The 23,687-nt window shown below is 29.9% G+C and overlaps 4 protein-coding genes and 1 long non-coding RNA gene across 13 annotated transcripts; 4 read left to right on the top strand and 1 right to left on the bottom strand.

Moving 5' to 3' along the window:
* Positions 1–78: 78 nt before the first annotated feature.
* LOC112735952 ((+)-neomenthol dehydrogenase) lies at positions 79–7,902 on the top strand. Of its 4 annotated transcripts, XR_011870867.1 has the most exons (6): positions 239–792; positions 1,344–1,478; positions 1,775–1,817; positions 1,910–2,023; positions 6,757–6,836; positions 7,572–7,902. XR_011870867.1 is itself a non-coding variant. In XM_072214049.1 (4 exons), the coding sequence occupies exons 1-3, from the start codon at positions 322–324 to the stop codon at positions 1,781–1,783; spliced, it is 615 nt and encodes a 204-aa protein (XP_072070150.1). In that variant the 5' UTR covers positions 239–321; the 3' UTR covers positions 1,784–1,817; positions 1,910–2,045. The 4 variants fall into 4 exon arrangements, 3 of the variants coding, with proteins under 3 accessions (XP_025641150.1, XP_072070150.1, XP_025641147.1); XM_072214049.1 differs by lacking the exons at positions 6,757–6,836; positions 7,572–7,902 and having other exon boundaries at positions 1,910–2,045; XM_025785365.3 differs by lacking the exons at positions 1,775–1,817; positions 1,910–2,023; positions 6,757–6,836; positions 7,572–7,902 and adding an exon at positions 79–221 and having other exon boundaries at positions 414–792; positions 1,344–1,726.
* LOC112735940 (zinc finger CCCH domain-containing protein 48-like) lies at positions 2,563–5,572 on the bottom strand. Its single transcript, XM_025785357.3, has 7 exons — positions 5,451–5,572; positions 4,677–5,220; positions 4,299–4,586; positions 4,073–4,219; positions 3,808–3,987; positions 3,587–3,684; positions 2,563–3,487 (listed from the first exon to the last, which is right to left on the bottom strand). Exons 2-7 carry the CDS (start codon positions 5,214–5,216, stop codon positions 3,346–3,348), a joined length of 1,395 nt encoding a protein of 464 aa, XP_025641142.1. The 5' UTR covers positions 5,217–5,220; positions 5,451–5,572; the 3' UTR covers positions 2,563–3,345.
* Positions 7,903–8,735: 833 nt separating the features above from the next.
* Positions 8,736–10,682, top strand: LOC112735973 (uncharacterized). Of its 2 annotated transcripts, XR_003168662.3 has the most exons (7): positions 8,736–8,861; positions 9,299–9,364; positions 9,547–9,605; positions 9,762–9,809; positions 9,906–10,035; positions 10,126–10,284; positions 10,375–10,682. It is a non-coding gene; the product is annotated as an uncharacterized lncRNA (long non-coding RNA). The 2 variants fall into 2 exon arrangements; XR_003168658.3 differs by lacking the exon at positions 8,736–8,861 and having other exon boundaries at positions 9,223–9,364.
* A 1,577-nt stretch (positions 10,683–12,259) lies between these two features.
* LOC112735928 ((+)-neomenthol dehydrogenase) lies at positions 12,260–14,868 on the top strand. The gene is made up of 5 exons (XM_025785352.3): positions 12,260–12,433; positions 12,629–12,854; positions 13,385–13,459; positions 13,605–13,784; positions 14,349–14,868. The coding sequence occupies exons 1-5, from the start codon at positions 12,414–12,416 to the stop codon at positions 14,721–14,723; spliced, it is 876 nt and encodes a 291-aa protein (XP_025641137.1). The 5' UTR covers positions 12,260–12,413; the 3' UTR covers positions 14,724–14,868.
* Positions 14,869–17,457: 2,589 nt separating this feature from the next.
* Positions 17,458–22,663, top strand: LOC112735873 ((+)-neomenthol dehydrogenase). Of its 5 annotated transcripts, none has more exons than XM_025785329.3 (7): positions 17,458–17,625; positions 18,083–18,323; positions 19,434–19,508; positions 19,783–19,959; positions 21,110–21,496; positions 21,628–21,665; positions 22,187–22,663. In XM_025785329.3, exons 1-5 carry the CDS (start codon positions 17,606–17,608, stop codon positions 21,485–21,487), a joined length of 891 nt encoding a protein of 296 aa, XP_025641114.1. In that variant the 5' UTR covers positions 17,458–17,605; the 3' UTR covers positions 21,488–21,496; positions 21,628–21,665; positions 22,187–22,663. The 5 variants fall into 5 exon arrangements, with proteins under 5 accessions (XP_025641114.1, XP_025641117.1, XP_025641126.1 ...); XM_025785332.3 differs by having other exon boundaries at positions 22,182–22,663; XM_025785341.3 differs by lacking the exon at positions 21,628–21,665.
* The last annotated feature ends 1,024 nt before the right edge of the window (positions 22,664–23,687 follow it).

Raw genomic sequence — 23,687 nt, 5'->3', positions numbered from 1 at the left:
GTAAAATACTAACTTAATTAACGGTTATAAAGCTGAAACAAATTAATCAATTTAAAGACTCAAAACAAACTATACTGAAATTGATTGTTATCTCAGCAAACTTGTAAGAGGGAAATCATGGCAAGTGGCATACATGCATGGAAATAGTGCTCTGTGCTCATGATATCTTCTTCCCTAAACGAACAAGGCCTCAAATTAAAGATGGAACAAGCGCCACAGAGGTAAAGTACAACACCATTTTCTTGTAGTATTTTTGCTGGAGACACTAGCATTTTCAATGCTCTTTTTTTAGATACTTAATCCCACTTCAAACCCTATTTGATGTTAAACAGGATCTATTTCGTTTTAATTTTTATTTTCAGTATTTTTTTTTCTAAGAAAAATAAAGTTACATTATTTTCCAAATTAATCAGATACGCAGTTGTGACGGGAGCAAATAAAGGAATTGGAATAGAAATAGTAAGGCAATTAGCTTCAAATGGAGTGAAGGTTGTGTTGACTTCAAGAGATGAAAAGAGAGGCCTTCATGCTTTGGAAACTCTCAAAGATCTCTTTCACCACCTTGATGTTGCTGATCCTGCTACTGTAGATTCTCTTGCAAATTTCATCAAATCCGAATTTCGAAAACTCCACATCAAATCCGGAATCGTTCAAACATTCGAACTAGCTGAAGAATGCTTGCAAATAAATTATTATGGTGCTAAAAGAACATCTGAAGCCCTTCTTCCTTTTCTCCAATTATCTGAATCACCAAGAATTGTGAATGTATCATCCTCCCTAGGAAAGTTAAAGGTAGCTAAGATACTCTCTTTGTTTGTGTGTTTTAAGTTTAATTATTCTAATAATCTCCATAGTTTTACTAATTATGTGGTTAGATTTTTATAGTTTAAAAATTTGTAATTAAATCTTTATACTAGGTAAAAATTTTAATTAAATCTTTATTATTGATTATTTTTCAGAAAAAAACACGCTAATGCTAAAATATTTGCTTTTAGAATATTCCATATTCATTCTACATCAAACACAAAATCAAATATTTAAAATAAAACTGATTTTTTAACAAAAAATAGTTAAAAAAGATCCAATAGAAAGTTTTTATTTAATTTAGAGATCAATAACAAACTTTTAGACGATAAGAATCTAATTAAAATTTTGATAAAATTATGAAGACCAACAGAATAATTAATTTTTTTAAAAAAACTTAGTAGATCTTAGATTTCTTCGCTAAATTTGGTTGTTGCTCAACTAATAGGCTTATTTTATTACTTTTTATTATCCATTACTATTTTATGATTCTGTTTTGTAACTCTTATTATTATTGCTTTCCATGTCTAATAATTCAGCGTGTATCAAATGAATGGGCTAAAGGAATCTTGGGTGATGCTGAAAACCTTACAGAAGAGAGAGTTGATGAAGTGTTGAATGAATTTCTGAAAGATATCAAAGAAGGGTGTTTAGAAAGAAAAGGATGGCCTAAGGTTCTTGGTGCCTATATTATCTCAAAGGCGGCTATGAATGCATATACAAGAATTGTTGCTAAAAGGGTTAAATGATTAAAGTTGAAATCACTTCAGTTGATATAACCAAGTGTAGAAATTATTTCCGTTCCATCCTGTTGCTTAAAGTTGAAATCACTGAAAATAAATTGTTCATCACTTCAGTTGATATAACCAAGTGTAGAAATTATTTCAAACTTGGACATAATAAAATTTTGTTTGGAGAAGAATCTTTAGTTATTTATTTATTACCTGACTTAGAAACTGTCATACTGCAGCAGCATTAAGATCATGGTGGAAGACCGAATCATCACTCGAGTTGTAAGAAACTTGAATCCTTCTAGAAACTTGATTCGCGGTATATTTCAGAACGATGCCTCTGCCTTACATGATTCTATGTGCAATTCTTTCAGATTGGAGGAAGATTGTAGTACTAGTGTTATCAATTTTGGACATTCAAGACAGCTGCTTTGACAAGTATACTATTCTAACCCATTGATGGATTGCAACACACATAATTTGAAGAGGTACAATTCTTTCTAAGTTTCCAATAATCTCCTTATTACTAGCTTCATCATGGGAGGGCAATATATTTTTGAGGGTTTCATCATAGTAATAGCTTACTTCCATTGTTTCCAAGTTGGGTGTCTTCTCAAATAATTCAATTGGCACATTAGACTTATTATGCTCATCATCATTAAAACGGTAAAGTTTATTCAAACTCTCAAGATTTTCATCCTTACATTTTTTCAACCATGAACTTAAAGCTTGAGTGCATTTCCAATTCAGAGTCCAATTTTCCATCTTGGAAATATCCTATGACCAAAAGGGTTTATACTTATAAATAACTTTTTGAAGCTTGTAATTAAAAAAAGTAAGGGTGTACTGCTTTCAGGTTCTACCAAGGGACCTAAATGCTGCAGAGAAGTTCTAACAGTCCAAAATTATGTTGCCTATTATTATGTAGTTTTTCAATTGGTCACTTTTTTCTTTCTTTCTCCTTAAAAAAAATCAAAACTGATATTATAATTTCAGAAGTTAAATGAAAATTTAAAACAACACGCATACTTTCAAAATTGATGGTCTTATTGAGAATTGTATAATACATAGAATGTTACATTATACATTGGAAGTTAGAGTTGTCAGATGAAGCTAGGTCTAATTACTCAATGGGGCTATTAAATCTCTATTTCTGAATAGTTTTGGCATCTCTCTTTCTTTTGAAATTCAGCAATATTGGTATCCCTTAGAACTAGAATCCGGATCATATTATTGACTCTCTTCTTTTAAGTTTTTCTTGATTCTTGAACATAGCTTTTATTTCTTTTGGTGCTTTGCACCTTTGAGCCTAGCCGTGACTCTAAGTGTTTTGTTTTCAAGTATTATCACCTGATACATAAACACCACAAGCACTTAACTGGGGGAACCCTTTGGATTCGAATTTAGCTTTGCTCAAATTCCCAGACAGTGGTGCTCAGAGCCTTAAGCGTACTCTTTAATAGCTTTGGGTCACGACTTTAAATGTTCAGTCTCAAGAATTACTTGACACTTTCACACCACAAGCATATAGTTAGGAAGAACAACTCTTTTGAGCTTTTTAGGCCAATTTTGACCCTCCTAACCATTGATGCTCAAAGCCTTGGACTTTTTATTTTATTTTATTTTACTGTTTCTTTTGCTTCAAGAATCAATAATACTTCTCTAAATTCTTGTACCTCAAGAACCAATATGCCCAACCCCAACATCAAGTATGCTCAGTTAATTCATACATTCAGAGAATAAAGATAAGGTCACCACATTAAAATAATTAGAATAACTCATCATGTAACTCAAGATCTTATGTATTTTCCTATGTTGGCACCTTAGGCTCTTCTAACCATTTCCACACATTTAGCAAACCAGTCCCATCTCCAGTGAAGAAGAGTCCGCCAGGGCCTATCCCAAAGGATCGAACTTCTTGTCTTGTAAATAGTCGACCTCTCTCTAGAAACCTGTAGAAGCAGGCACAGTAAGTAGCTACAACACTAAAAAAAAAAACACGCCCAGTAAAAGTAGCAAGACAAGTAGATGAAAGATTTATCATCACTCACGTCGGCAATTCATACATACGAACTGAATTATCTTTGCACGAGCAGAACAATATTGGTTTGGCCTCTGCATCAGTCATCCCATACAGTCCAAGAACAGCCTATAATAACAAATAAAATAAAATAAATGAATTGGACAAACCAATCACCTCCTTCTTAAACAAAATCAAAATATCAGTTTAAAGACATATTTGTGAACAAACGTTAGTGGTTGAACAACTTACATTTTCGTGAGTGTGAGTGTATGTCACTTCTAGAGTTCCCTCCTCGGTGCACACCCAAACATTGACTGTGCAATCAGATGAAGCCGATAACAAGAAATTGTCCCAGCAAATAAGTGATGTGACAACGTCGGTATGGCCGTTAAGTGTCATTGTGCACTGTAATGTATCAAGGTCCCAAACCTGTAGATAGCAGGGTAAGAAATTGCTTAGCTAAAGGGGAATAGTGTGCAAATTACATGAAGCATATAAATAAATAAATAAATACCTTAATGGTATGGTCCATGGATCCAGAATAAAGCATCTTGTGACATCCAATAGCAAGAGAAACCACAGGTTTACTATGACCACTTAGTGTTGCAACCATTTTGAAAGGAGACTCAAAGCTGCATCTCCAAGCATAAATAACACCATCCTGCAATTTAAATAAATTATTTAAATATCATAATTCTAATCAGTAGCAACTGGCTAACTATAAACAAATCTTAATTTACCTCTGCTCCAGCAAGGAGGATATCATTGCCAACATTCAAGGAAAGGACTTGCCCTTTAGGTCCATCAAGAGTAACATCTGCACCCGTCTGAATATTCCATGCCTTCACAGCATTTTTCACACCGGCAAAAATCCATGGGCCCTCAGATATGAGTGAGGTAACTTGAGAATTAAGATGGATCATGTGAACACAACGGCCAGTGTTGCAGTCCCATGCCCGAACTGTGCCGTCAGTGCTACCAGAAATAAGTTTGTTTGAACCAGCCGGCAGTGCAATCCCAGTGATTGCCTGTCAACAAAATTTGAATATTAGTTTAAATAACTTATTTCAATTGCAATATTCACTTAACTTTCAAATTAAACCAAGACATGTATATACCTTGTTGTGTTCATGAAGCTTTGCAAGTGTAGAAAACCCATCGCCATAAAACCATGAATGCAAATTCTGACACAAGTCACCATGCACACAATTGTCAGTCATCCAATCTTTGCAAATATTGCGTGATTTACCCACAGAAGCCTTAGCAACAGTGGTCACATCTTCTACGTCTGCAGTCTTTTCAATCAATACAACCTTTTGTTCACACTTAGCAACAGTGGCCACATCTTCCACATCTGCAACAGCCTTTTGTTCACACTTAGTTGGCTTCTCAACAGACATAGCTTCTGGTCTATACTCAACAGCCCTTAGTGCACAATTTTCTGGCTTCTTGAAGGCCTTCTTAGCAGAGGAACTGGCCATCTTCGAATGCTTATATGTCGAATTGGCATTATAGTATACATTGGACGGCGAGGTTGGTAAGCTATGTGAAAATTGACAAGGATTTCTGTTGCATCTCCCAGCTTGCCAATACTTGCATGTTGGTGGTGTTGTACGACGGAACCGTTCACTCCTCTTTGTTGTTGTTATAATAGCCATGATACTACGAAATAAAACACAGTTTTCCCATCAATAACACCCTTTATTGCTCATTAATCTCTTCCAAAACTTAAAACAACAATCCAATTACAAGAAGCTGCCGAATCCATTCCCTCATCAAAACCCACTTCTCCATCAACCCAACTTAACACCACCACTTAAGTAAAATACAATATGAACACTAAGGAAGAAAATAAAGAAATTCCAAAGAAGGTAACGTGCTAAGAAGCAAACCTGAATTAAGAGTAGAATTGAGTTCGGAAAGTGCAATCAAACTGATAACAATTAGAATCACTGAATCAGCGAAGAAGAGAGTGTAACAGAGTGTTTGTACAATAGTGTAAAGGAAAATTGGAAACCATATGATGATATGAGGTCCTTTATTTATAGGTTTCGTTGACGGTGGGAAGAAAAGTATTTCATAAGATCAGAAATTAAATTAAACCGAGAAAAATCAATCATCAATAAATATTAAATAGTGTCATTATGAAATTCATTTATAGCTCAAAACTGATTCTGTTACATTTTTTGTTTTCTAACTGTTTTTTCGATACACAATTACTGTAAAATTTAATTTTGTAAATATAATAAAAATATCTTGGTTCAATCATTTTATAATACTTTAATTTTAGCATTTTTTTTCTTTATTTGTGTCATTTTTACACCGATAAAAATTAGTTTATATTAAAAAAATTTTAAATCTAAACTAAACATTCTCTTTTTAAATCTAAACTATCCAATCCTAACAAAATTCAAGTGTACTTAATTAGTTAATTTACTCGTGATCAAAATCCTATTCTAAAAACAATAATTGACAATTTGATAATGAAGTAACTAAAGTTTTTTTTTTCGTTTTCAATCTAAAAAGATTTTTTATTTTATATATTCTCTTTATTATAGTCCTATTTAATTATTTAAATTTCATACAAGTTAGCAATTATTTAATATTTTATGATACAAATATAAAAAGTAAAGTATTGTATGCTTTTTATTTTAGAGCAAAAGTTTTTAATAACAACATAACATATTACTCCTAAATTAACCATTTTTATTACTTTTATTATTATTGATATTTTTTTGAACGTGTTATTCTTTCTCTATTCATACTAGCAATTTACTCTTACGTTTATGCGGGTAATTAAATAGAGCTATATTTAAATTATTAATTAGTGTAAAAAATAAAAGAACACCATTAGTATTTAAAAAAGTAATATAATGTAATTTAATATAAAATAAAATATTATTTTAATTTTTAACGTTTAGATTAAATAGCAAGAATTTAGTATATTATTTATATTTTTTTAACATCACTTATGAATAATAATATAATATAATACTCTATAACATATGTTGGTTTTCATTTGGTTCTGAAATTTGGGAGGTTTAGGGTTCCGATTTTAGGGTTTTTAATTTGGGAATTTTAGCTTCTGAGTGGGTGTTATTTCTGAATGTGTATTGGTTTCTGAAATGGCCTTATCTAATTTAAGGAAGACATTGTTTGTTTTTAATTTAATTTTATTATTTTCCTTGATCATTGTAGAGATGAAGAACTAACTTCAAAAATGGTGGCTTGATGCCACTGATTGTGCTGATTTTAGGTCAGGATCCAAAGAACTCAAGGTACTCATCACTCATCAGTCCTCCTTGTTGTTCTTGTTGCTCTCTTTGTGTTTGTGAAAATGCATGTGTTGTTTCACCAGTGTTGATGTTTCTTACGATTTCTCTAACTTCAAGAAAATTTGATGAAGTACTCATATGCATTGCTTGTTTTGTAGAGGTTCTTATATTTGGGAGTGTTGCTTCCGTGTGTATGCTGATTTGTTATTGTTTTTGTTGGATGATATTTTGGTTTGTAATGTGAGTCTTTAGTAATGTTGGAACTTATATAGTTATATTATTTTGAGATTTGCTTCATGTTTTGATGAAACATGATCCAGAATCATGTATGTCTATTTGAAACTATGAATACAAGCCTTTCTAAAAGTCAGTGATTCTGACTCCATGTAGTTCTGTTACATTGAACATTAATCAAAATAAGCCCCTAAACAATAATGATATATTTGAGTGATTTCATTTTGAAGTGTCAGAGTATGATTATAGTAGTACTTTTATTTTAAAGTGATTTAATGCAGTCATCTAATTTGGAAGCTACTTCAAAGTTATCATGAATAGTAGTACATATAAGACGTTTTTTATTTTCCTTCTATTTTTCAATGCTGCTTCATTAATCATAATAGTATTTCCCAATCCTACTTGATTTATTCTTACTAAAGTTTCATTTTTTTAGCATAGTTACAATAAGTTATTGTTGATTATTATTATGATAAATAACTCGTTTTACCTTTCACTGTGCAGTTCTTGAGTTATCCTGTACTTTGTGATCTTCTCACTGAGGAAGACCAGAATGTTTGGCAAATGGCGTGAACCTTATTTAACATTTTAAATGGAAATCCAGTTCCCGAAAAATGATCTTATTTTGATCATTGTGAATATTATCATCTTTGCAAACTAATTTGCTATTAGTAGTTGACCCTTGACATTCATTTCAGCTGGATTTGAAGGATGGTGAGAAGCTTGTTGACCTGAAAAGTAGGGGTGTGCATGGCCCGGCCTGATTTGAAAACCCGGCCCAGCCCCAAATACTTTAGGGGCTAATTTGGTGTGATTTCACATAGTCTAGGGTCGGGTAAGGGTCTCAAAAATACACCCAATCATTATTTCGAGTCAGGTTCGGGCCATGGTTCGGGTCACCCGAAATCGGCCCGGTGGCCCGGTTATCATACACAATTAATATTTTGTGTTATTAGTGATGGATGATGGTTATTCTTATGTAGAATTTAGGTCTTGTAAACCTTAATATTTTGTGTTATTAGTTATTATAAGACTATAAGTTAATGTTTTATGTTTAAAATGCATAAGATTTTAGACTAATTAATGCATAATATTGTGTTATTTGTATTGATTTAAATATTTGGTGTTATTAGACAATATTAGTATTGATTATGGTTATGCTTTAATTTTAGAGAAGAGTTGGTTCTTGTTATATTTTTCTAAGTGAATTTTACCATGTCAAATAATGGTTGGAGTATTGGAAATTTGGATATTTTCACATGCTAGCTTATAAGAAGGTAAGGTAATGTAATGTTAACGGTCCGATTTTCACCCGGTATAATAGTGGCCCGAAAGTGTATAGGTTTCATCGGGTCTAGTGTCGGGTTTGAGTCTAATAAATAGGTCAGGTATATATTTCGGACCACATCAAATCCAGTTTCACCCTCGCATGCACACCGCTACTGCAAAGTAAAAATCCATACATTTTAAAGGCCAATGCACTTTTTCTGGCAAGAGTTTCATGAATTGGTTGATCTCCCTTACAGAATCAATTGCCTCTAAGTTCTAAGAATCATTGGAGCCTTGTTGAAAGCAAAGCCAACAACTAGACTAAATGGATCACTCTTCATATTATAATTCTTATTTTGTTTTCCCTTTTATAATAGATTTTTGTTTGCCTGATCTATTCTCTATTCTTTCCAAGCTGCATTGTCTTCACTTTTTGTCTGTTTTATGGGTTATGGCTAATTTTGTTCGCTTAATTTCCTAAGGTTATGAGAAGAATAACTGAAGATGGGAACAGAAACAATTGATGTACACTTATATTAGATAGTTCTGATTCATAAGCTTTTATTCAATTTTCTAATTATTTATGGCATAGGATCTGTTAATATTCAATAATTAGTTTCATGGTTTGATTAATCATTCAATAATCAGATCTGATTTTTGTGAATCTACTTCAAGTTTCAGTTTAAATTTCACACTTAATTTAATTCTCGTATAGATGTAAATGTAATTGTAATTATTTTTTGCCCTTTGGTTAAGAATTAGTAGCTGCTGAAATCTAATGGCATGATTATTAAGAAGTGAATAAAGTTATAAGTGAATACTTTCAGTTTTTTGCCCTTTGGTCCAAAATTTCATATGTGAAATTGGTTCTTGTAGCACTTCCATTACTTCTAGCTTTTAGTTTTTAGATTCATTTATATATATTGAAGTTTTGTTTCTGATTCAATTTTTCACCTACGTAGCCAATTCATGAAGACAAAAAAAAGAGTGACAATTCTTATGGATTCAAGCAGCAAAAATATTAGAAGGTAAGAGAGAAACTTCTGCTCAATCTTACTACTAATATATGTGCCTTCTTTAGTTATAACATAGCAAAAGAACTGTGATTACATGATTTCTCAATACACACAATATTAAATTTTCAATTCCTTTGAAGCTTTTATATTTAAATTTGTTTTCTATTTGATATGCATGCACGTTCCCTACAAAGTAATCCGCGGGCCACTAGTTGATGAGATTCATCAAGAGTTTAGCTCTTGGATTTACCAGGTCAGTGTCCTTTAAAATAATTTTGTGTTTATTGTCTTTTTTCTTTTTCAACATATAATGGTATATCCTATTATTTTCAAAATACTTAAATGAGTTTGGTTTGTCCATAAGCACGTCATTTGCATCCTATTTATTTGTTTCATTTATTTTTTGAAGGTTATTAGGCTTTACAAAAACAAAGACCATGCTGAAGTTGAATACACTGTGAGTTTCTTTCTTTGTAATAGTGAGAAACCGCTTTTTTCATCAGCCAAAATAGAATATTATGCTGTTAATTGTCTAAGGTTATGAAACAAATAGTTTTATGAAGGTTAGTCCAATTCTAACTGATAATGGAGTTGAGAAAGAGGTGATCACTTAAATAACAGCAAATATGGCTACAAACAAGGAGTTCTATACTGATTCTAATGGAAGACATTTTTTGAAAAGGGTAACTCTGATGCCAATTTTTGTTCGTTTGTAATAAAAATCCTCTAGTTAAAGATGTTCAAAGTTTTCTGACTCAAACTTGTTTAGACAGGTTCGTGATCACAGGAAAGATTGGCCCCTTCAAGTTCCTTCACTCTATTAATCTTGCAATTTATGTTAAGGATTAGAAATCTGAACTCTCTATCTTAGTTGATCATGCCACGGGTGGAGCGAGCATTAGAGATGGAGAGATGGAACTAATGCTTCACAGGTATATATAAACATGCTATTTCTTTCAAGTTCAAGATTGTTTTACTATGAACAGTTACAAACTGCTAATGGTCAATGCTTAATGCTCCAGGCGTATTCTTCAAGATGATGGTAGAGGAGCAGGAGAAGCTCTTGATGAATTAGATTGTGCACAAAATTATGGATGTAAAGATGGAGTAGTGTTGAGAAATAATAGATGTATGATTGACTAATGACTTTTATTACAAGATATTTATGTAGGATATAATATTTTTGTTTTTCGTAGAGTATTAGTAGTAAATTCTAAGAGATCTGATACTTATTTTGATTTGGCTATGCTTAATTTACTGTGAGATGTATGAATATTCAAAATTATATTCATTCCAATACTTTTGGTTCATTATAAATTTATTTTGTTTACGGATAATTTTTATTATTTAAAGAAATTATTTAGTATAATTATATATTTATTTTTATTTTATAATATTTAACTCATTTAATTAAAAATGCAGAATTATATATGTAATCACATTATTATATATTATGTTGTACAAAAAATTATTAGAATATATATATATATATATATATATATATATATATATATATATATATATATATATATTCAGAAAATAAAAAAAACAATAAGGGAGTTAAGGCTATACTTATATAGAATAGGTAGGTGATGTAGTAGCAAGGATACGTGTAGCCTATTTTGGTAAGCATAGAAGTCTTTGGTTCTGAATAGTATCACTTAAAAAGCGCATCCTATTCTCAAACGTCAAAAGAGTAGCCTTTGAGAATAAGCAACGGTCGAATAGACATCTCCCACTAAAGCGTTTTCGTAGTGCGAAAAGTGTCGCCTTTGCTTAAGGCATCATTTATTTTTACTTTTGGCTACATTTTTTAAGTGTAGTTGAATGGGTGTTTTTTTTATGTACATTTTAAATATGTAGTTAGCCTTTTATTTATAGTGTTTAATGAAAATAAATGATGATGATCCGAGAGTAGCGTACATAGCCCTCAGGGTTGGAAGTGAGTCGAGTTGAGACGAGTTAGGCCAAGCTCAAGCTCGACTCATGAAAACTAAGCTTGGCTCACGCCTCAACTCATCAACAATCGAGCCTATTTCGTAAGTTCAACCTCGGCTCAACGAATACTCACGAAATGGCTCGAGTTCAAACTCACGAGTTAACTCAAATAATAGAAGAATAACCTATAATTTTATATTAATAAATTATAACTTATATATATTGAAAATATTTAAAAAAGATAAATTTTATATATTATCTATCTATCATATATACATTTTTTATTTATGACCTACATCAAAATTATATATAAAAAATAGATGTAAAATTTTAAATAAATTAAGAAAATTAATATATATGTAAAATTATATATTAAATTATTAATACGCATATCTTATATACATTTAATCTATATTTTTAATATTATATATATAATTGAGTCACCTCATGAGCTGATGAGTTGAGTTTATCAAAACTCAAGTTCGTCGGCTCATTTAATTTATGAGTTTAATTCCAGGCTCAAGTTCGGTCCATTAGCTTATGAATTTAGCTTATCAAGCTATTAATAAGTTGAGCTTAAACTGGCTCATGAACTAGCTCGATCTACTTCCAACCCTATGCGCAATCACTACATATTAACAAACCATTTATATGTATCATTATCAGACCAAGTTAACAAGAATTAAAAAAAAATCAGACTAAGTTAGCATGCCAAGTAATATTAACTGTTGACAATAATCTCTAGTCAGCATCCTATTAATAGTAATTCATGCTAAGAAATAATTTACGATAAAAATTTAAATACAATTAATTTTAATTGTTAATTAAATTTTTATTTAATAATTTTTAATTATTAATTTTATATAAAATTCACTGGTGGTGAGTTTCTACCATAATTTATGTAAAAGGCTAACTTCTTAATTAACGGTTATAAAACTGAAACAAATTAATCAAACTTAAAAACAAAACAAACTATACTCAAATTGATTGTTGTCTCAGCAAACTTGTAAGACGGAGATCATGGCAAGTGGCATACATGCATGGAAATGGTGCTCATGAACTGAAGCCTTAACTTATCTTCTCTGATTTCTCCGTTAGAAACTAACAAAGCCTCAAATTAAAGATGGAACAAGCGCCACAGAGGTAAAGTACAGCACCATTTTCTTGTAGTATTTTTGCCGGAGACATTAGCATTTTCAATGCTCTTTTTTTTTATATATACTTCATCCCACTTCAAACCCTATTTGATGTTAAACAGGATCTGTTTCATTTTAGTTTTTATTTCCAGTATTTTTTTTCTAAGAAAAATGAAGTTACATTATTTTCCAAATTAATCAGATATGCAGTTGTGACGGGAGCAAATAAAGGAATTGGAATAGAAATAGTAAGGCAATTAGCTTCAAATGGAGTGAAGGTTGTGTTGACTTCAAGAGATGAAAAGAGAGGCCTTCATGCTTTGGAAACTCTCAAAGATCTCTTTCACCACCTTGATGTTGCTGATCCTGCTACTGTGGATTCTCTTGCAAATTTCATCAAATCCGAATTTCGAAAACTCCACATTTTGGTAACTTGACAAATTAAATTCCATATATATATATAGCACTTTCTTTTTCTTTTTTTGTTTGCATGAAAGGGGATACAAGATGAATTATGTGAAAATAAAATTTCCATGTTTGCATTTTCCTACTCAGAAATAAGTTTCATTGACTTAGTCAACTAACTATATATATATATTTTTTTTTTTCTATTGTATGATTTGGGATTTTCTCATTTATTTTCATGTTTGTTAGTTGCATGTTAAGGATTTTTTTTCTTACAATTCCACTAAAACAATGTAATTGACTAATTTGTTCTGAATGTAATAAATTAAACTTCTCGTATGAAGCTCTGCATGCTAAGAGGTTTAATTACTATCAAGTCATGTTTAGGGTTTATGTTATTAATTTTGGATACTAACTAACCAGGAATGAGTTCATTGCCTTAATTAATAACCTTGACTTGGTAGCTTTCAACTGAAATGGATTCTATCTTTTTCCTTGTCATATATATTGATGTTTGAATATTATTCTTGAAGAAAAGAATTGCATTTTGTAGATCAACAATGCAGGGATTGGTGGACTTGTGATTAAGGACAATGATTTGGTCCCTCAAGTGTTATTCCAAAGCAGGGTAAGAATTTTACAGCCAGTTTGGCTCATATTTTTTTATTTTTCAGCATTTTCTATTTTAGAATTTAAAAAATATAAACCAAACACAATCTTAGCTTTTAATCTAAGATGTTTTCTTGGTATATTGAATTGGGTGAAATTTTTAGGAATTATCAGATGATGTAATAGAGAAAGCCGGAATCGTTCAAACATTCGAACTAGCTGAAGAATGCTTGCAAATAAATTATTATGGTGCTAAAAGAACATCTGAAGCCCTTCTTCCTTTTCTCCAATTATCTGAATCACCAAGAATTGTGAATGTATCATCCTCCCTAGGAAAGTTAAAGGTAGGATACTCTCTTTCTTTGTGTTTTTTTAAGGTTTAATTATCTAAGAATCTCTATAGTTTTACCAATTATGTGATTAGATATTTATAGTTTAAAAATTTATAATCAGATCTTTATATTAGGTAAAAAATTGTAATTAAATCTTTACTAATGATTAATTTTCAGAAAAAAACACGCTAAGGCTAAAATATCTGCTTTTAGAATATTCCATATTCATTCTACATCAAACACAAAATCAAATATTTAAAATAAAATTGATTTTTTAAACAAAAAATGGTTAGAAAAAACCGAATAGAAAGTTTTTATCTAATACAGAGACTCAATAGTCAATACAAACTTTTAAACTATAAGGATCTAATTAAAATTTTGATGAAGCTATGTAAACCAACAGAATAACTAAACTTTTTTTTTAAAAATTAGTAGATCTTAGATTGGTTCGCTAAATTTGGTTGTTGCTCTACTAATAAGCGTATTTTATTATTTTTTATTCTCCATTACTATTTTATGATTCTGTTTTGTAACTCTTATTATTATTATTGCTTTCCATGTCTAATAATAATTCAGTGTGTATCAAATGAATGGGCTAAAGGAATCTTGGGTGATGCTGAAAACCTTACAGAAGAGAGAGTTGATGAAGTGTTGAATGAATTTCTGAAAGATATCAAAGAAGGGTGTTTGGAAAGAAAAGGATGGCCTAAGGTTCTTGGTGCCTATATTATCTCAAAAGCTGCAATGAATGCATATACAAGAATTGTTGCTAAAAAGTACCCTACTATATGCATCAACAGTGTGTGTCCTGGTTATGTTAAAACTGATATAACTGCCAATACTGGAATTTTAACGGCAGAAGAAGGTGCTGCTAGTCCTGTCAAAATAGCATTGCTTTCAAATGCTTCTTCTGGCCTTTTCTATTCTCAGAATGAAGTTTCTTCATTCTAATCCAATTGAGTTGGGTTATGTATGCATTCTCATTTTCTTGTACCATTTAATATGGGGTATGACATCCAAATCTACAAACATAAGTCTCGTAATTCAATTGCGAAGATCATGACTAAATTAAATTAATCTTTGTTCTGGTAATCAATCTTCGTGTGCAACTACTTATTATTAGTATACTAATAAGACTATTATGAATATTAGAAAGTATAGGGAAACAATGATGATGGTAAACAATGACGTTGGGGGCTGGTTGGCGATCAAGCGACGGCGTGAAGAACCAGGAGATGATGATGATGTCCGGTGAGGGAGGGAGTGATGCCGGTGAAAGGGGCTGGCTGGTGAGGCGGCGAGGGCAGAAGGTTTTGGGAAGAAGCTAGTGCTTAGTTAAAATTTTTAAATTATTGAAGGGAGATTTTTTTAGGTATTTTGGGTAGAGTGAATTTTTTTAAAAATTTTATTGGGTCAAATTTTCAATCTACTCTTTACATTGTTCAGAAATTTTATTGTCTATCTAGCAGAAATTTTTTTTTTGGTGACTCTACTTAACGGAATTGTTATGAATAAAAGAAATTGGGTGATTTTTAGCCAACCTTTTTATAAACAGAGAGGTAGTTACTCTCTATAATGTATTCAATTGTCTTTAGTAAAATTTAATTGTGTCACTATAATTAATTAACATTAACCATCTCTTCCTCCTTACTTTTAAAAATTAAATAACTCAACTATAGTAATTTTTTTTTCAAATTAAAAGAATTTCCAAATAAGTGTCAATTTGTAATTTTTAAATTTTATTTTTTAAATGATCCAATTTATAAATTAGTTTTGACCCCAAAAAAATAATAAAAACAAACGGTAAAAATAATGGTGTTTATGCATTGCTACTGCATAATCCTGCATGAGGCTAATAAAAATATTTTGAAATTTAATAGTGTTATCTTAATTGATTATGCTTAATATAGTAGAATTTAAGTTGGATATAAATGATATATGTTGATGTGGTGTTTTATTATATACTTTTTATGTTTAGCGGTTTTTCTACTCCCTCACCCCTATATATGAAACTGCTGAGTGACAACTATCCCCAATTAAAAAAAAAAAAAAAAAAAACAATATCCAGAATCAATGGATTTACAAGGAGAGCACAACCTTTGTAAATGAGGAGATTACAAGGGATGCAAATGTTTCAATTTCTCTTATCCCATGTTTTTCCTTTTGCTTCCTTATCTTTTTCATTTTGTTTTTTGTATTTGAACTTTTTAACCCTTTTGATTTTTTTCTTTTGTGATAACAATTTGGTAAAATTACGAAATGAGTCTTCTTGAAAATTATTATAATTTGTAAAATAAATTTTACCTTAGTTTAGTGATTTAGTTTTTAAAAGTATAATTAACGTTAATTATAATAACAGAATTAAATTTTATCAATAAATATTTAATAATTAAATAAGTTATAGGGAGTAGGGTTGGCTAAAATTCACCAAAAAATTATTACCACATATGTTGTGTAGTTGTGTGGAACATCACATGTCAAGTATCATTTATTATTTTTTGGAATTCTGCTAGGAAGCTAATAGAGTATTTATACAATAAGTTATTTATTTGGCCTAATACGAGTTAAAAAATGAGCATCCAGGATAAAATACTACTAATTTCTCAAACACAATACACTCATACTATCCATAATAACTATCTGGATATCAGAAATAATAAATATTTAATATTCTACTGAATCGAGCATCCCTAAATTCTCATTATACACATTGTACAAACATTCTATTGACTCCCTGTACTTTCTCTATTTTTTGTAATGTGAATCAGCTTCCTCTGTTTTTGGTAGATGAATGGTGTCCATTTGTTACATTAATTAGCAAGATTATAAACTTTATAGGTTTGAACGGAAAAAAAAAAAAATCTGAAAATGAATTGATTCTTGGGTATACTTTTTTAGGTTGCCAACTTTGCTATGGCTAATCCAAATTGAAATATGCACGTGACTATGACTATGAGTCTATGACTATGACTATGTGGAACCATGCTTAAGCCATACCGAGTCGCTCTCCACTTGAACCAATTCACATTATAGTTATTTATTTATTATTAGAGGATGGAGACTAATCTACCACCTGCCGTTGTTGAATGCATGAATTTGAAATCAATTGGAATATAATAAAATAATAATGATAATAATAATAATAATGTTGTGCTCCTCATCCCCTTTCAAATGCATGCATCATGCATGTGCTCTCTGAGCGTGTGTTTTTTTGTTTCTTTCATTTTGCATTAAATTAATGGTTTAATTTGATTTCGCATTTTATACATGGCACCAATGATTATTATTATTTTAAATATTGAAATATTAAAGAAAATAAAAATTTGTCAATCTTACTATAAAAAGTAGTGTTAATATTAATATTATAATTTCATACATCTAAAATTTTAAAAAAGTATTGTTATTAAACTATATCTTTTAAAAAAATAACTAAATAAAAAAATACATTTAATAATATATAGTATACAAACAAGACAAATATAATTTCTCAACCTGATATTTAACGTTGACAAATCATCCATCAGTCACAGTCACTCCGTTTTTTGATCGGTTAGTGAGTGGTGTCCATTTGTGACATCAAGGAGTAAAATTATTTTGATTTCTTGATAGATATATATTTTAAAACTATATTATTATTTATATAGCATATCCGTGTTATTGTCTTATAAAAATATATATTTTATAATTAACATTAATAAATAAAATTATTACAACACATTTCCAAAATTTTGAAATTCTTGCTAAAATATATACATACAGCTGTGCTATATATAGATAGCTAAGGCAAAGCCTTGTTCTCTCTCTGTTAACTGCTCAAAGTTCATCAAACTAAGATGGAAGATTCTTCACAAAGGTAAAGTTAATCTAGCTTCAAACTTCCAACACCATATATATGCAGTTAATAATATCTTACATTTCCAACTTTCTTCGTTCTGAATGTTAATTATTATTAGGATTTCGCTACATAGACAATGATTTTTGTAAACAATATGAACAATTGATTTGTGAATTGATCCAATAAAGTAAAAAAATACTCTATCTCAAATTACTTCATAAACTTTAACATTAGGATAATTATCTGCATACCTAGTGAATTGAACATCCATCCATTGTTAACTATACATGAGTAAATCGAATAAAAAAAATAACCATTCGATTAAAAATAATGAACATAATCATCTGCATACCTATTGAATTGAACATCCGACATATCTATTGTTCACATTATTTAGTATTTTCATTGTCTATCTATATTTTTTCTTATTCTTATTTTTAATGGTGTAAGGTAAGTTGAGTTAGTTGATAAGCAGGTATGCAGTAGTGACCGGAGCAAATAAAGGAATTGGATTGGAGGTAGTAAGGCAATTGGCTTCAAATGGAGTGAAGGTTGTGTTGACTTCAAGAGATGAGAAGAGAGGCCTTCATGCTTTGAAAACCCTTAAAGATCTCTCTGGTTTTGTGCTCTTTCACCAGCTTGATGTTGCTGATCCTGCAAGTGTTGCTTCTCTTGCAGATTTCATCAAATCCAAATTTGGCAAACTTGATATTCTGGTAATAACATGGCTACTTTGATTTTAAGTCTTTCTTTTTCTAACTAAAAAAAAAACAGAAAGAAAATAGCACACACAGTGCAAAAAAAGGGCAATATTTTGTTTTCTAAAATGATATGATTAGAACGGTAGATAAAAAGAGCTAATCGTTAAATCAGTCATTTATATATGTTATGACTACTACTCACTAAATATAAATTAACAGGAAGAAATATAAGAATAGAGCTAGCTAGATTAAAATTTTAAAAACGATTAAAAAATAATTTTATAATAAAAAATTAAAATAAAATTTTTAAAAGAGAGCTAAACCAAAATTTATAATTATTTATATAAAAAAGAATTAAAGTACACACGTGGGAACATAGATAAGAAATGTGATGTGAAACGGATCTTCCTTGCAATAATTTAGGTGGAAGCAATACTCTACTCGATCCTGATAATTATCTTGAAAGAACTACAAAATTTTTGACAAAAAAAAAATATTCAACTTAGTTTTTAATTTTTTTGGATTGATTAATTTCTGTGTAAAAAAATAACATTAATTATTTTTAGTACAAAAATTAATCAATCCCATAAAAATAAATTTCAAAGACTGAGTTACATATTTTTTTGTTAAAAATTTCGTTGTCTTTTGAGATAATTATCAAATTTGTTGAAATAATTATCAGAGAATATTTTTTTCTCTTTAGGTGGATATGGCTTGCTGGTCTTCATTACTTTACTAATAATCAACTTGTGTGCGATCCACACGACTCTACTTTAATTTTAGTAATTAAAATTTATTAAAAATTGAAATATTTGGCTAAAAATTTTGTATTATTATTTTTTATTTTATAAGATATAGATCTAATTGAATAGAGTTGTAACAATCTGATTGGTCACGGCAGCAGCTGTGGATCCCATTCTTGCTGCCAAATCTGAATGATTTTTGCTTTGGATTGTTTTGTTAGGAGTGTTTCGTGAGACTAATAATTGAAAGTTGAAAAAAAAAAAAGTTTCTACATTAGGCCAGGTTCAATATCTGTAATAATTGATGGTCTTGATACCTTTCAATTTCTCATGTTAATGATGCTGGGATATTTCTTCAAGAAAAAAATGTTGCATTTTGTAGGTTAACAATGCAGGGGTTAGTGGAGTTGTGATTAAAGACACTGATTTACTCCCTTCATTAATACTGAAAGGCGAGGTAAGCACGCATATCAAATTATGAAGCGTCTCTCTCATTTTTCTAATGCTAATGTTATGTTAAAGAGATAAAAAAAGTTATTTTATTTAATATTTATTAATTATTATTAAATTAATAAATATTAAATCAAATAATTTTAATTATTTTTAGTTTATTTTTTTATTTATTAAACTTTTTTTTAATAAACAAATTAAATATTACAGCTTCAAGTATAATGTTTGATTATGATTATTATTATTATTGAGTTATTATTAATATTATTCTTTATTTGTAGGAATTATCTGACGATGAAATAGAAAAGGCAAGGAGTCAAACATATGAATTAGCACAAGATTGCTTGCAAATAAATTATTATGGTGCTAAAAGAACATCCGAATCTCTTCTTTCCCTTCTCCAATTATCCGATTCACCAAGAATCGTGAATGTATCATCTTTTTTGGGACAGTTAAAGGTACGTTTATTACCTATTAATTTAAGTTATTAAATATTTTTAAATTACCTTTTGTTTGTTTAAATTTTGTATAACTTGTGAGTAAATCAAAATCATTTAGAACAAAAAGGTACTATGAGAGAGTAGCGCACAAAAGCTGATGCCTAATTTTTTTTAAAAACACTATTAATTTTAGAAATTGATTTTGATGCACTATCAGAAGAAAACTGTTTTACATGTACACATCTAATTACATAACGTAATGGGAATCACTCACGTAAAAACGTTTAAAACGTCTTCTTTTAAAGATGTTTTTTTAATAATTAAAATTCAACCTATATAATCGATTAAATTCTGTTATTTTTGTCAAAACTAGACGAAATAAATCGGTTTGATCAAAAAATCGATAAACCAAATCTTAAACCAATTTAAATTAATATTTTTTAAAAAAATGACTATAATACCCTTATTATGAAAAATAACTTAAAATATTTTTATTACATATTTTAAAAACTCTAAATCCTAATTTTTCTCTTCTCTCTATGCCATCATTGAATTAGAATTTAGAATTTTCAAAAGTAATATATAATAAGAATATTTTAGTCATTTTTTATAATAAGAGTATTATAGCCATTTTCTATAAAAAAGATTATTAATTTAGATCGATTCAAGATTTGATTTATCGATTTTTCGGTCAAATCAATTTGTTTGGTCTAGTTTTGACAAAAATAACACAGTTTGATCGATTATATAAGTTAAATTTTAATTATTAAAAAGCGTCTTTAAAAAGAGACATTTTAAGCGTCTTTATGTGAGTGGCTCCCTAACGTCATATTAGTAAAAATAATTACTTTTTACATTGATCACATGAATAGTCATCTAAGAGAATAGTTGCGATTGTACGACTGTATAAAGTGTATCAAAATTAAACTCTTAGTTTTATTATATATAATTCATAAAAAATACATTTTTGTTATTTAGATAAATTTAAATCTAAAATTTCTTAGTTAGAATATAAAGTACTTATTGTTTTAACTAATATCATATTCATTATTATTATTATGATTATTATTATTATTATTATTTAATAAATAAAAGAGTGGTTTTCTTCATATAGTTGTATATGTTTTATCATGACCTGATATTATATTTTTCTTTTTTCTGAATTTAGTGTGTATTAAATGAATGGGCTAAAGGGGTGTTCAAGGATGCTGATAACCTTACAGAAGAGAAAATAGATATGGTATTGAATGAGTTTCTAGAAGATTTCAAAGAAGGGAGATTAGAAAGCAAAGGATGGCCTAAGGCTATTAGTGCTTACGTTCTCTCCAAAGCTGCTTTGAATGCATATACAAGAATTCTTGCTAAGAAGTTCCCTACATTTTGCATCAATAGTGTGTGTCCTGGTTATGTTAAAACTGATATGACTTCAAATACTGGCTTCATAACTGTGGAAGAAGGTGCTGCTAGTCCTGTGAGGTTGGCACTACTTCCAAATGGTAGTCCTTCTGGCTTCTTTTATGATCGGAGTCAAATCTCTTTCTATTAATTATTCAAGGTATTATGGACTTTTAATTTTATGTCTTTGGATTAATAATATTGATACAAATAAGAAAGAATAGAGGGAATGTTGTAATATTATATATGCATTGGTGTAATAACTTATGCTTGTGTGATATTGTTATGTAGGTATTTTAAGATTTCAACCGACGCGAAAATTGCTTCTGGTGATATTTATTGATCATTCATGACATTAGTTACATGATATGTTGTGTATTCTTAATAAAGTAATGGGACAATTAAGAATAATGATGATTGATGATATATGTCGCGTCTTGTAAAAATTAGTAAATAATTCTGATTTTTTATAACATTTTTAATTTGATAAGTGAAGAATAAATCTGTCGTAAATTTGAATTTTATTTAAGAAATTATTTATTGATTAATAAATTACTATATATATAAGATAGAAATCATCAAATTATGGACACTTATTTTTATAAATAAATAAATTGATTACTCGACTAACTTAATTAACTTAGTTAAGTTAATTGTGGCGTAGCAATGGTGGTAGTGACCATGGTTTAGTTTTTGTCATAGAAAATACATAGTTACTCATTGTTGATATAATTAAGAGAGAAAAAAATATAGAAAACCAATTAGAATATCAACTAACTACAATGATGTATATATTTATGTCTGATCCGATCCTATATAACTAGGGGTGTCAAAATTTTCTAAAGTGCAGAAATTCCTATGAGGACTGCCTCGAATGGGGACTCGAAGACGAGAAATTTTTTACGTGAAGATGGGAATGGGGACTAATATCCCCCCAACAAGACAGGCACGGAGACCCGAGCAAGGATTCCCGTCCCGTCCCCAATAATTCTCCGAATTCTTGAGTTTATTTAAATACCCTAAATTTATTTCTAATATAGGGACTTTTTAGTAATTTTACCTATTGAAAACCCTAACCCTACCTTATTGAATGTCTTTCATTCTCTCCTACTACTCCACTTAACGCCGTTTCGAAGCCCCAACTCTCCAGAGAAGTTAAAAACTCTCAATCTCCCATAGTTGTGTCCACAGTCACAGCCATAGCAGCATACCCCCTCACCAGTCGCTACCAACACTTTTCTTACTCAGTGCTTACCCCCTTATGAACTATGATTTGTTATATTGTATTTCTGGACTTATAATATTGGCTAAGATATGTTTGTAATAATGTTTTATAGTTTGTTTTTTTTATTTTTACTATAATTTTTATATAAATGTTTAACATAAGGAGATGGAAAATGGGACCCGCGAAAAACACGGAAAATGTGAGAAATGAGGATGGGGACAATTATCCCCATGGCGGGGATCGGGACGGGAATGGGAATCAATTCTGAGGGCGGGGACGGGGAGCAAAGAGGCATCCCCACCCCCGCCCCACCCCATTGACATCCCTATATACAAGACAAAGATCCTTTTTTGTTATCACCGGAACCTTTAAACTGGTGTAGAGTTTAGAATTGCATTCCTTAGATTTTGGTAGATGACTGGTGTCTTTAACATAAACGATAGTAAAAAAAAAAAAGTATAACCTTCAGTTTTTGCCTTTTTAAAATTTCGAACATGAATTAATTCCTTGAATAGTTTAGGCCAGCGTAATTTTCTATTTCATCAGAAGATTAGACGATGCTTAAACAAACATAAATTTTAACTTTTAAAATATATTTATTTATAAAAGACAAAATTAAAGTTAAGAAAATATGAAAGTAAAATACCTATATTATGTTAGTCCCAAGATAACTCACTCACATAAATAACGTTATCAAATTTTTCATCTTTCAAACTTACCAATACTCATATAAAATAATAAAAAGAAGAAATTCATATAATTATATTTTTCATTTCAAGAAACACACACATTACAAAATTATGATACCACCTATTTATAGATGTTTATTGGCAGTGATTTTATATTACACTTGTAACTAAAGTACTTTCTAATATAATAAACTATCTTAAGTGTTGGCGGCAAGAAACTTGTGGATATATCACTTGCATGCCTTCTTCAATTTGAACTCTAGTTCTTTTGACTTTTTCACACTTTTCAGCACATATATTTGGACTATTAATCATGTTGCTCTTGACTCATATATTCTAATTGTTTCTTGATTCTTGTATTCATGCAACTCTAGCTATTTGCTTATTTAGTCATCATTTATGATAATTTCAATGGCGGTGATATAGTGCAAGTTGAT

The sequence above is a fragment of the Arachis hypogaea genome, chromosome 2 (assembly GCF_003086295.3).
Source record: "Arachis hypogaea cultivar Tifrunner chromosome 2, arahy.Tifrunner.gnm2.J5K5, whole genome shotgun sequence".
Classification (NCBI taxonomy): Eukaryota; Viridiplantae; Streptophyta; class Magnoliopsida; order Fabales; family Fabaceae; genus Arachis; species Arachis hypogaea.
Note: the sequence above shows the minus strand (reverse complement) of the source record. Positions and strands in the feature narration are given on the sequence as shown.